Genomic DNA, 13,512 nt, shown 5'->3' with positions numbered 1-13,512 from the left:
AAAAAAGGGGGAAAACCCAATATCTTGAACTTTTAACGGGGGAGACATCATTGTGGCCTTCCAGTACTAGAAGGGAGCATATAAACAGGAGGGGAAACAGCTGCTTAAGAAGGCGGATAGTGATAGGACAAAGGGGAATGGTCTTAAACTGAGACGGGGAGGTTTAGGTTAGATATTAGGATGAAGTTCTCCACACAGAGGGTGGTGACACACTGGAACAGGAGTTTGCCATCTCTGGAGGCATTCAAGACCAGGCTGGATGTGGCTCTGGGCAGCCTGGTCTGGTGACTGGCGACCATGAACATAGCAGGAGTGGGTTGAAACTCGATAATCACTGTAGTCCTTTTCAACCCAGACCATTCTACGAGTGTACAATATATGATAAAGAAATGAATACAGCATTGTTTTTTAAATCAGAAGGGCACAGAGCATATTATTACCAAAAGAACACTGCTTCATTTCAAAGAGTCATAAATTCACATTAGCCCGTTTCCAAGATCCCAGTTCTAAGATTTCTCCACACCTAAGTCACGTGCTGCTTTTATACCAAGCATGATAGCAACTATTCCTGAGCACTCTGGGAGCTTAACAACAAAAAAACCAAAACCAAGAAGAAAACGTAAGTACATCAATCGCTGAGACAAACTCTCCCTTCCAATATACCTGTGAGTGCTGAAACTCCTGCTTGGACTACTTTAGTATTCCTGCAGATAGCATTCAAGCACCACGAACATTTTTATGGCAGAGATGGAAGGAGGTTTTCGCTTCAGAAAGGACTGCTGAAGTCTGCTTCCATAGATTACAAAAATCAAAGGATTACTCAGGAAGGAAAAACAGAGAGAGGAAGGACATGAAAGGAAGGAATCAATTTCAAGTTTTTTTTTTTTAAGTGTTCCGTGCTTTATTTTACAAAACAGGCATTTATCCAGAAACAGATACACGACAGAACTGAGTGCTCTGCAAGGCAATAATTCAAAACTCAATTTTCTAAACAGTTATTATGACAAATATTCTATGCAAACATTCAAATTTTTAGCTACCAGACAAGATGTCCAGTTCAATGAAAAAAGGTTCTTTCTATGAAGAAGTTAGGAAAGTTCTGCTTGCTAGCATTTTCTTTTAAGATTCACAGTTTCAGCTCCAACTGATTTAATGTATATGAAAACTGACAAGCTCAACCTGCCCTCAAGATACATCTCACACCCAGTGACATGACTGTATTATCAATTCATTTCCTCCTAACATAGTGTAAGCAAGCATCCTAAATTACGTGCTATATACAAGTGACCACCATGAAAAATAACACTGAGACACCTACAACACCAACACCTTAACAATCTGAAAATTAATTTTGACTTCATTTATTTTTTCAAAAACCTCTTCTCCCTTTACCTCTACCACTTTTTTTCCCCAAACATGCCCAGCTGTCTCCAGCACAAAGATAGCAATTCCCTTGCCCCAGTTTTCACACTTGTGAAGATCAACAAGCAGAACTGGACTGTGCAAAGAGTAAGGACAACTGTGGCAGCTAAAGAAACCGTAAGGGAGAGTAAGTTTTCAGTTGGTTAGACAGTCAGCTCACCGTAAAACATTGTTGCATACCTTTACTCAAACCTGCAATTATGTTGCTTCTACATAATGTATCCTCCCCCTTCTAAAGTTAAGCTACTATAATGGGAAGTAAAACCTTCTGCTAAACAGATTCAATTTGGCTCTGAAAAATGGTAACATAAAAATGTCACATTATTCATCAAATCGAGAAGACTTGGGGAAAGCCAACAGAAGTTTAAGACAGACAGAACAGGATGAGTCATCCACCTGAGATTAAATCAACCACTACTCCCAGAGGAAGGCAGAATGGCATAATGATCAGGTTGGAAACTATTGAATAACACTTTAATCAAGAGCTCCAAAGTTAAAGAAAAGTAAGCAAAATTCTGGAAGTCTTACAGACAAAAAGGATGTGTGAGGTGGAATGCACAGCTTTAAAAACAATATATTGAATTTGTGAGGTCGCTAAGGATAGTCGTGAAACAATGCAACAGCCAAATACAGCATTAGGGTAATATAAGGGGCTGTAGAGACACAGGACTGGGGTTGTGCATTATAAAATGCTTAGTGTCACGTGTGAATGTCAACCAATGAACGACAGCCAACAAGTGACCATGTGTATGAAGTTAGTTAAGCACTAGGGCTATATTGCCAGTATCAATTCAACAGCAACACAATTCATGAGACTTGCATAGAATAGAATCACGAGACTTCTAAGTGTTGAGAAGACATGCAGAGATTAATTCTTTAGGTGCCATTAGTCATTGTGTGTTGAAGCAACTGGTCACAGAAGACACAAAAGGAAAGACACCCCTTATTTAACCCACAGAACCTACACTAATACGTAGCTTCTGAGAATACTCTGTAACAGGAGTTTCAACACACTCAAATTCAGCACTCATGAAAAAAAAAACCCACTAATTTCAGCAAGGGAAGCAACATAACGAAGATTCTATTCGAAGATAATTAGAGGCAGATCTAATGGGGCAGAATGCAAGCATCAAGATAGTTTTTTTTTTAGAGATGTACACAGAACACTGAAGAACATCTTGCTGAAGGAATCACTACTTTCTCTAAAGACAGCAAAAACAGAAGAAACCCACCCAAAACCTTCTAGGGACAACAGATTTTGAGCCTAGCGTTTTCCTTTTGCATCTTAAACCATCTCTACATATATGCATACTACAGAGGACACGAAAAGTACATGAAAGTTCTTCTCTGTGGAGAACAGTTTGAGATCTGTTTCAGACAATGATTTTTTTAAAGGAAGTGATGAAATTGACCTTTATGGAGTGCTCCTAAGTTGTCACCTTTACCACAGGAGTGCTAGAGGAATTCAGATACTGAAGTTAAACACTACATGGCAAACTACTATTTAAGTCAACTTTATTTTAAAATGTATTTTAGGAGGATTCAAGAGCCTGCAGGTAAGTCTGTATCAAGCTGATAATGAAAAATTACAAGAAAAAGAATTAGTGGGCACATAAGCAAGTCACATATCATAAAGAAAAGCCAAAGGAGCAGTTGCAGAATCGTGACACTCTTCCCTGATCAACAGTTTTTTAAATGAACAGGAAAGTAGATAAGGAATGACATGCCTGAGAGAACCCATGTGAGTTACTTAACTTCTCAAAAGTTCTTTACAAAGACACTTTAAAAATAAATAAATGAGGAAAAAGAAAAAAAAAAAAACAAAGGAAAAACCCTCTCAAACTACAAACAAAATCCCCAAGTAATTTTGGAATAAAGCTACCGTCCTGGATAACAAGTGATGTTTCCCCACCTATTCACTCTGTTTCTTGTACAGAAATATAAAGATTTGATGGTTTTTGCTCAAGCTATCAACACTCCTGAAGTTCTGTCCAAACAGGAAAAAAGGACTTGCTGTTATGCCCCATTATTTTTCCTCAGTCTATTCAGAGGAACTCCATGCTGGAGTCCCAAAATTAACTTGATCTCTTTCTGTCCTTGTCTCTGTGCTAGGTTTTGCCTAAACTCATTCACCTCACCTCACTTCACTATTACAACAGGGATACTAGGATAAAGCATCCAAGCCTTTACCTCTCATCTTTGCAAGACTCCTTTGGAAGTCACATAAAGCTAAGAACACCATGATTTATTCACTATACAAAGAAAAGCTGCCCACGTTCCTTCAAAACCCATATTTCTTATGATTGAAGTGTTTAAGGTTTTTATCAATTTATCACAATAATTTACATTTAATTGTGCAGTAGTGAGATTCCTACAAATCTCACAAACAAAACAGCACTCACAGCAGGTAGCATGCAGGAATGTATCAGGTACCTAGTGATTACCTCACACCTCAGCAATTTATTCTACCTCTAAAGCCACGAGACTACACTGTCTAAATGATTGCTACATAGAACATTTGAAAATATGACAAGGAAAAACTAGCAACTTATTCCTAGAAAGGCAAGGATACAATTCATCAATCACCTGTGTAAAACAGATACCTGCAACCTTCTACAAATTGACATACTGCTTCCTCAAGAAGTTGTCTCAAGTGCCTGCAATAAAGAAAGCTTGCCCTCTTTGGACAGTTAGGCCACCAGCTGGGCTTGCAACCATGCTCTGGATGGCAAGTAACCAAGTGCAGATGAAGACCTCAATTAAAGGAGCTTAAGGAACATAAATACACAGGAAAACCTCATCATGCCATCACTTTCTGGTTTTGTTCACTTTATCATCCAGCACTTCCCACAGCTGTAAGTACACTGCTACTTCTCCCAGTAACACTCCACTTCCCCTTTTTCACATTGCAGGTACTTTCCTACAGCCTTCTCAATTGTAAGACTCAAAATAGCCTTGTTTTAAAAGGAATTAAGTGACCACTTGGAATGTTTTGTTTTTTTTATCTTTTAGGCTTACTGTAACGAGGAAAGAATGAAGTCTTTTTGTAACTGTGCCAAAAGCCCTCTTGCCTGCCTTTACCTAGAACACTCAGCATAATCGTCCCAGTCATCTATAGTTAACAGACTAGAGATAAAGAGAAGAGAAAATGCAATTTGTCATTTGGATCATAATAATAGTTTGATATCTACATCGTTACCTTGCCTGTGCTTTGTAAGATTGTAGTTCTTGTCCTCCATACTCTCTCCCTGCTGACAATATCTCTGGTTACATCCACTTCAGCATCAACAAAACTTCTCTGTTTAAGAGCAGTTATGTCATCATCCAGATCTGTTTTGATAGTGGATCTTTTCTTTGCCATGATTTTTGCTTTGATAGCAGCAATTTTTTCCACTGACATGGCTTCTGACAAGGACCTAAATGAGCAAAAATAGCAGAAGAGACTGAGTAACAGCACAAACAATTCTTCTGAAAGAATTTGTGAAAGAGTAATTTCCTGCTGTTTAAAGTTTATGGCCATGCCATCAGAAGACACCTCACGTGTACTTAAAGATTACACAAGCCTGCAACAACATTTTGGGCATTAGAATCCTTTTTTTCCTGACACAAAGATTCCATACAGGTATTAGCACAAAATAAATAAATAAATAAATAATCATAATATCTTAACCGTTACACGCAGAAATAAAAAGCAAATGCAAAGCATCAGGACTACCATTTCCATTTATAACGTCATCTGAATTTCAACTCCAAACTCCTTACAGCAAATTATACTTCTGCGTGTAGTCAGTCAAACCCTGGCTGCTCTGAGACTTAGAAAGCATTACACCAAGTTTAGGTCGAAGCTCTGTTATGCAGACTTGAGCACTCGGAAGTTTGGTGTTACCTTTACAGAGCATGTAGGCCAAACAAACAACAGATGGTAGCAACTTTGTCCACACTAAACTCTATGTGAGGAAGCTCAGCTCAATCCAATATCTTTGTCTGTTTGCTTTTAATTGTGAACACAGGAGGATTTGGTTGCCAAACAGTGAACCTTATTGTTTTCCAGGTAAACTGCAGAATAAAAAGCACTGAATTGCACAATCTGAACCACATATATCTGGTTCAGTTGTGCATGGGGGTTTTTTTTGTTGGTTTTTTTTTTGGTCGTGTTTTTTTTTTTGATCACATTGCCTCACAACCAGTATTTATTGTATTAAGTTTTCTACCTCCTTGTATGACTAAGCTACTGGACAAGGAACTTTTCTGTATTGCTGCAACAGTGACAAGCACACACTCCAAGCTAATGGCCTGTGAATGTCACTTGCACTTTTAAAAAGGAAATTCTTTGCATTCAATATTAAGCCTCTGTAAATATAGAGCACAAAGTAATTATGAACAATATTCAGTAATCCTCACTGCAGCACTGTTTCATACTCCAAATCAAAGATGTGACACATTCCTTCTAACATCCACATTATCACCTTACATAAAACAACATACATACTTATACTTTCTGATTCTTAGGCTCTCTTTTTTAGTCAGCTGCAACAATAAAATCTGTTTTGTTCCCTCCCCCAATCTCTCCCTGCAGTTACCTTTTATGTATACCTATGGAAGACATAGGGATGACAAAGTTGCTGTTCTTAAGAGTGATTACGTTTACTTGGCTACATTACTTGTAGCAAGTCTAACTGGTAAATTTAATCCTGGCACAGCATAAATACACATTCACAGTTTTGTTTATGTTCAAGAAACAAATTTCTCAAGAAAGTAGATAGCCTATCAAGTGAAATCAGTGATTTGCAAAATCCAACACAGATGAAGTACGATGTTAATGCACATTCCTGTGCTTCCTGCACGTGAGGTGTGAGTCATTTTGCATTCTGAAAGTTGACAAACATACACAAAAAAAAATGTAACAACTATTCTTACATAAAAGCTTCAGAATTTAGATACTTGAAAATGAGCTACTAGAGTCTTGTATCCCTAAGCCTCACTATCTACTAAGCTCCAAATTCTTAGCATTAACAAGGTCTTGCAACCATTTCATTTTCTCTCTGTCTGGCTTGGGAAACATGTGATGTCAGACACAAAAGCAGCTGTCGTTCTCTACAGAACTCTGAATACATACAACTGAAAAAAAAAAAGCTAACAGGGAAATTTTTAATCACTTGAGTACAGATTACTACTTAATGACAATACTTTGTCCTCTGGTAGCCTACTGCCTCTTCAGTAGAAACAAGCTCACCTCTGCAGGGAACCAAACAGAGGCCCTGTTAATTTGGGACACAGTCCTTCACTGTTTTCCTCCTCAGCACAAGATTTATTTATTTCTTTTATTTGAAATACAGAGGGTTCATAAGACTTCCTTTGCAGCTCTCCTCATTGTTTTGGACTCCTCAAACAAATACCACGGCAGAAGAAAGCGTAACTGGTGCAGTTGGAGAGGGAGACAGTTAACAGGAGGCAACTGTTCTGAAAACAAACCATGGTACCTCATGCCACGACATCTGAACTTCCACCCTAGAATAGGAGTATTATTACCAGGCATGAAGTTCTGTCTCCTCAAGATACAATTTTTGATTATAGCATCTAAAAGGAGCGAGTGCAGGCTACCACTGCGAGTAGCTGGACAAAATAAAGACCGTATGTCTGAAGTAACACACTTGTTATCAGCCCTTTATTTAAACATTATCCATAGGAAATTCAAGTATTCCTACCTGATCTGCTCTGTCTGCACGATGCCTTCTTTATGTCCTTCCAATCGAGCTGCCAGCCGCTCTTTGTCAAGGCGCACACACTCTTCATCCTGGCAGTAACAGTAATGGTTAATTTTTGTGTATTGTCTTCAGTAAAACAAAACTAGAATTACAACTATTCTGAATACTTTAAAAAAAAAATTAAGAAGGTCCACCTTGATTTCCAAGCATAACTTACTCTAGTATTCATTTTACAAACAATACATCACCTCAGAGCAATTGTGTGCTTGTGTGCCCAAATTTCTTACAAATGCCCACATTTCTTACAAATTCTTATGCAGACACAGTTAAACACACAATTATTTTCAGTAATTCTTACTCTAAGAAGAAATCTAAAGCCTTAACACTCAGGAAGTATATACAGCCAGAAAAGATAAACTCAGAACTATCAGAGAGGAGACAACTGGATGAACCTGTTTTAAAAATAACTGATAAAAACTAAGTCTTTAAAATCAGGCAGAATCAAGTAATAGTGTGTTATATCTAGACACACCGCTCTTGTGAAAATACATCATTCATTACTTAAGACAAAGCTTCAGAAAACAGTAAATCACAGGAACAACAGTTATATCTGCTATAAAAAAAACTAGAACAGCAGATAAACAAGTAAACATGGACAAGACTGACTTTTAAGTTATAACAGCGAGTCACAAAAGGCAGTAATTACTCATTAAATAGCATGTAGATTCCAACCGCTTGGCTCCTAGCGAGCAGATCATAATACACCCAGTACTTACAGACACAAGGTCAAACTTTACCCTTTTACACTACAACATACATCCAGTAACTAAAATTCCAAGCTTAATTCAGAGGCTGAAAACTGTAAGTTCTAACTCCTTCCAGTTCACGTACACGCTAACAGAAGTAACACACACACCCAGAGGACAGGCAGACCAGCTGAACTGTACTATCATTTACACTCCTTTTCCCCAGATTTGTTTTGGAAAGAGCTAATCTTATTACCTCTATTCTTGGCTTCTTTGCTTCCGCTAATATTTCATCTGCTGCTCTTTTAACTACAAGAAAAACAGGATATTAAAAATGCAGCATTGTAGAAGACTTTCATAAAAGGAGCACTGAGATTACTTTTTAGTTAGACTGTACCTTGAGTGGAACGTTGAAGGCCAATTTCAAGTGGAGCACTTCTGTCTATGCTTGATGACGTTGCTGAAATCAAACAACATTTCATTTAAGTATGAAACATTTGCTAAAATATTTCAGCATAAAGGGATGAGGGCCAGCAGATAAACCTCAACAACAGAAATTCTAATTAGTTGGACCAACTTCACACTGGAACCAGAGATGTTCAAAATCTGACTCCACATGAAGTTAAGATCAGATTATTCAGGGTCACTTGGCTCTTCTTCAAAAAGGAGATTGAATCACATGACTCTTGTCCCTTCCAACATCAAATAATCAGCAACTCTATGACGTGCGTATACGGCACCAAAGAAACAATTGCTAAAATAGTTATGTATAACCTGCAATTAAGAACTACTGGTTCATCTAATTTTTTGTTTGTTTGTTTGTTTTTAAGACAGGCACCCTAGGGGCCCCTCTAAAACATAAAAAAGGCTTACTGCTCCTATCACAGAAATTACCTCATTGCAACAAACAGAAGATCATCTGTGGTACAGAATGACTTGTAAAACTAGGTCATATTTATCTTCTTCTAGTCACAATGTAACCTCTTCTCTCTGATTATTGGCAACTGAAATTTTAACATGATTAAATACCAGGACAATCTTCCAGACTGAAAAAGCAGTGATTTACATTTTATTACGCTGAAGTTTTTATCCCACACACTTATTGCATTAAAAACAATGTGAAACTACTGAAAGTTTCCCACAGTCTAAAGAGAACAAAATAAAAACACTGAGCATCCTAGCACAACTAGATGTGCAGCCACAGGATGTTAAGAAAACTATGAAAAGTAACTCAGTCTGAACATGATTACAGTAATGCAGCTCCTATCTATGCATCATAAAAATAGTTAAGTTCAGAACAAAATGGGGGAGAAAAAAGAAAACATTTTGTTAGCAAAGTCTGAACGTATTCGGTTAAGTTACAAACTGACCACACTTTATCCAATAAATACGTGTTTAATAGAACTCATCACTCACATGTTTCCCCATTTAGGTATGCAAGCAAGTCTTTTCTATCAGGTCTTCTTACCACAGGAATGTTTTCAGTCTGAAAGGAGAGCAGACTCAACATTAGACAGTTGTTTCCTTATAGAGCCTCTTGATGAAGATTTCTCCCTTTTACTGAACACCACTCATTCACACAAAGACAAGAACATGTAACCTGGATCACAAGAAAGCATAACTATTGAGACAAAAAAAATACTATCTAGTTACTATCTAGAAGATGTCCAGCTACACAAAAAGAAACAACATTTGCTCTAAAATAAAACAGTCTTTCCTCCCTCATTTTACACTTGCAAATAAATAGTATTTTTTCAATACACACATACTTGGTTGCATAGTTTTTTCCCCTTTTCCAGGGAAATTCAGACAGTTAAACACTACAGTCATTCTCTGAAAATAACCACGCAAACATTACTTCAGACAAACAGGACAAAATGAAGTTCTGTACTGTCTACTTACTGCAGCACGACGGACATAAACAGGATGTGAAAGGTGCACATTATTGAGGAGGAACAAGATAGAATCCAAAGTGTAGTATTCCCTGGGCTGACCTTCCTTCCCTGTCCTGTAAAGTCAAGAAACAAAGACTTGAACATTTAACCCCCCCAAAAGTCCTCTCCTTTCCACGTAACAGTATTACTGCTTGCTTTTTGAACTGACATCAGGCTATTTCCTGATCGTGGTAACAAACGCTGGTAACAGATACGTGTTCTTACAGCCTACTTACTGAATGCATCATAAAAACTGTCCAAAATAAGAGCCAGATAGGCTGTACAGCATACAGGCAAAATTTAGAAAACCGTATTCTGTTTCAAACATGCTCACCCCTCTGATTACCAAAGGAACAGTCTACTTTATCTGGGATATGCAGAAGAATGCATTTAAACTGCAAATGAACATCACATACTCTTCACGTAGCATGGAACTGGAAGGTTGACATGAGCCTCACAGTGAACACAAACAGACCTTTATTGACAGAGAGAAAAATAATTCAAAATGCTGTGAGAATTAGTAGAATAAAGGATCTTTTTATCACTGTTCCTTCCAAAAACTTCGCCTGCATACGTGCAAGGCAGAGGGGAGGTCGTATTTTGTTGCAAGCACAGGGAAAGGGATGAGACTCAGAACCATGCAACTGCTAGAAAACCAAAGCTGGCTGAATACCTACAGCCTACAAAGCTGGGTTACTTAGCAAGGAATTGTTTGGCTGTTACTGTTTCACTGTTATCTTTGATCAGGTGGCGCATGAACCTATTCAGAGCACTGCTAGAAGTGAAAGCTTCCTCCACACAGACTTGGCTCTGAAGTGTAGCGTGTGTCACGTGCCACAGTTGTCACTTCATTTTAAAATGCACATTTCAGGTTCTCTCTTTTCAGACTAAGTTATTATACCTCTGAACACGATACAGGAAGTCCAGCCGTTCACCTACTCAAGTTTTTATTTGCACTATCTAGCAGTGAATGGCGTTATTTGGAAGGCAAATGCTGAGCGGTTATCTCTTTATTTAAGAAGCCAGTATGACAATGCCAAAGGCGTTGCCCAAGCTCAGCAGTGCACAGCTGGTGCTCCACCACTTGCAAGAAAACCCCACGTTCAGCACGGCTGTTAGGGGGTGCCCTGTTAGGAGGGCAGTTTTCAAGGCAAAGTGTCAGATGGACAAGCAGGGGTCCAGCAAGGAGATAACAGAAGTCAGAACTGGCATTTTAGCATCATACTGTGAGCCTTTCAGATTTCCCACGCAGAGAACCTGCTCACTAAACAGAGCTAAAAGCTTGCTGATATGAATGTAGCTTACTTCACTCAATTAATCAACATCAAAATAGCTAAAGAAATTAATAATCCTTTTATCCCTTTTTACTAATGGTATCAATTATTTCAGACCTTGTCAGTCCAGCACTACTATTTTTATTTGTATTTTTTTGAAATACACAAGTCTCAATTTCTTAATACCCATTAAACTCCAGCTTAAAAACTGAAGCAAAAGAGATGTGCGTAATGCAAAAGAGAAAGTTTCACCTGGTCGGTTTTAATGGCAGAAATGTATTTCCAGTTCATGCATTCACACTGAACTTCTGGGCAACAGGAGTTCACTCATCTTTTAACTGTTCTGTTTCTTCTTGAGTGTTTGAAAGCATAAGGGCCTGCATGCTATCCGTGACAGAAAGTGATAATTCTCAGAATCACAAGACTAGACATACAGAGTACCATCCAAACTGTAACAGCCACGACCAACAGCTCACTGTTTAAAAACTTCTCAGATGTGGATATGATCCCTCTGATGGGTAAACAAGGCAGCTAAGGTGCTCTGTTAGATTGATTCCTGCTTTTGGTTTTGAAACTCATTCTATATTCACTCTTATGCAGCCAGAAGTCAAGCATTAAATCAAAACACACGCCTTCAGAACTATTCAGTTACGTTCTACAGATTCAATCTGGGAACTAACTTGGATTCAAATGAATTTCTGTATGTTTTTCAGGCTCCTTTTCAAGCAGCTCCGTTCCTCAGAGCAACGCACTGCTGGCAGCCGTTGGTGCCAGCGGGGAGAGCAGGCAGTGCAGGGCAGCTCAGCACACCCAGCAGCACCGCTGGCTCCTGCCAGCTCCGTGCTCAGGGAGCAAGTGTTAAATGTCTACTGGGACTACTTCTAATTCTAGAAGGGACAGAATGCCACCACTGCTACTCAGACTTGGATTACTCTCTTCTGACTGCAGGAGATTGTAGAGATGCAATTACAGCAACCACGCTGTGGACACCTAAGATGGAAGTCATATTTGCCACGTGAAAGATTAAGCTACTAACAACTGCAAGCACAGCTCGGACCCTCCCAAGCGATCGAGGATATCAGAGGTTTTGAACCTGAAAAGTTCCTGAAGATGTTCCATATATGACCCTGAAATTACATAAATTAACAGTTCCTAAACTATGACGTCAAAGCTACTGAGCACGGCTTGTAGAACTGGTTTCATTTTTACACCTATGTTTCAAGGTCTTAAAGTACCAGTGGTTCACAAGAAATGCTATGCATCAGTAGCAGTCTGATTCTACCAGAAGTTCAGATGCCATCTTCTTGGGTGTGAACCACAATTTACAAAAAAAAACAAAAAAAACAACCACTATAAAATCTGTCAGAGACAAGAGGAAATATACAGCTGTTATGAAGCTACTGCTTCTGTTCAGCTACGCATCATAATGTGCATAATAAAGTCTTTCTCTCCAGATGCTGTCTTCTTGTCTTTTGGTAATAACTCAGGGGCCCAAATCAAGTTTTCCTAAGCAGCAGTAGTTTGGTTTGCATATCAGCTTCTGTGTTCCTACAGAACAGGGATGAAAGTTGTCTGTCCAGTTAGCCTTTACTCCTTACTGTTCAGAAAGGCAAACTGCAGCAAGGAAAACACCCTAACTGCCCGGAGTTACTCAGCAGAACTGAACGAGGATTTGTCAAGGACTTCAAAGCTCAGCTGCTTATGCAGATGTTTCTCTTCCTCCCCACGTACTCACAGCATCTCTCTTGCAGCCAGGAAGTGCAACTAAATCCCAAACAAGTTTCTGAGAGCTTGAAACAGACAACAAGATAGCACAATTCTAGTTCTATACTGAGGGCAAAGTAAAGCCAATCGAAACAAATTAATCTGCCTATGAACTAACTAAGGGAACAGTTTCAGTTTCCTTTCTCTCTTGAGGTACAAATCAGGACACTGCACCAACACTAATATTCTCATCATAACACCAAGAACAAAACAAATCCCTGCTCTCGGGCTGAACAACAAGGGGTTTGGCTTGAGAAATCTTTCGGTTCCTCTGTTCTCTATCACATTTTCAAGTATTCTCGATCAGCAGCGTTTTGTATCTAACAAAAAGCATTACTTTCCCTCGTTTTTAAAGGCTGTGTTTTACGAGGCTCATTGAATCCCTCCCAGCGTGGATGTTAAATTATATCACCGCTCAATCGAGAAGAAAGAGGAAGTAACCTCGTGCATTGCAAACAGCGCTATCAAAACCAACAAGTTCAACAGGTCCAAAAACTCTTTTTCTCTTCAAGACCCACTACGCCTGGCAGCACCGTTTACTCAGCAGGCACAGCGCACGTACCAGGAGGGCACTGCACCGGGCCCACCCGCAGGCGGCCGAAGGGCACCCGGAGCTCTCTGAGGAGCGCCTCTCGCCCCGCACCGCGCCGGCCCTCCGGCCCCCGAG

At 39.2% G+C, this 13,512-nt stretch overlaps 1 protein-coding gene across 1 annotated transcript; it reads right to left on the bottom strand.

Moving 5' to 3' along the window:
- Positions 1 to 4,417: 4,417 nt before the first annotated feature.
- On the bottom strand, positions 4,418 to 10,563 carry CDC73 (cell division cycle 73). Its single transcript, XM_010715896.3, has 7 exons — positions 10,505 to 10,563; positions 9,776 to 9,881; positions 9,290 to 9,359; positions 8,271 to 8,333; positions 8,130 to 8,182; positions 7,128 to 7,216; positions 4,418 to 4,838 (listed from the first exon to the last, which is right to left on the bottom strand). Exons 1-7 carry the CDS (start codon positions 10,561 to 10,563, stop codon positions 4,610 to 4,612), a joined length of 669 nt encoding a protein of 222 aa, XP_010714198.1. The 3' UTR covers positions 4,418 to 4,609.
- Positions 10,564 to 13,512: the final 2,949 nt, after the last annotated feature.

This window comes from Meleagris gallopavo, chromosome 10, assembly GCF_000146605.3.
Source record: "Meleagris gallopavo isolate NT-WF06-2002-E0010 breed Aviagen turkey brand Nicholas breeding stock chromosome 10, Turkey_5.1, whole genome shotgun sequence".
NCBI lineage: Eukaryota > Metazoa > Chordata > Aves > Galliformes > Phasianidae > Meleagris > Meleagris gallopavo.
This window is presented reverse-complemented; position numbering and strand designations above follow the sequence as displayed.

Bases quoted from the DNA above. Each gene is read 5' to 3' on its own strand.
- CDC73 (XM_010715896.3), bottom strand. From the start codon at position 10,563: ATGCGCCACCTGATCAAAGATAACAGTGAAACAGTAACAGCCAAACAA. The intron at 9,360-9,775 runs GTAAGTAGACAG...CTCTCCTTTCAG, and splicing joins TTTATGTCCGTCGTGCTGCA to ACTGAAAACATTCCTGTGGT. The intron at 8,334-9,289 runs GTGAGTGATGAG...GTTTGATTTCAG, and splicing joins ATACCTAAATGGGGAAACAT to CAACGTCATCAAGCATAGAC.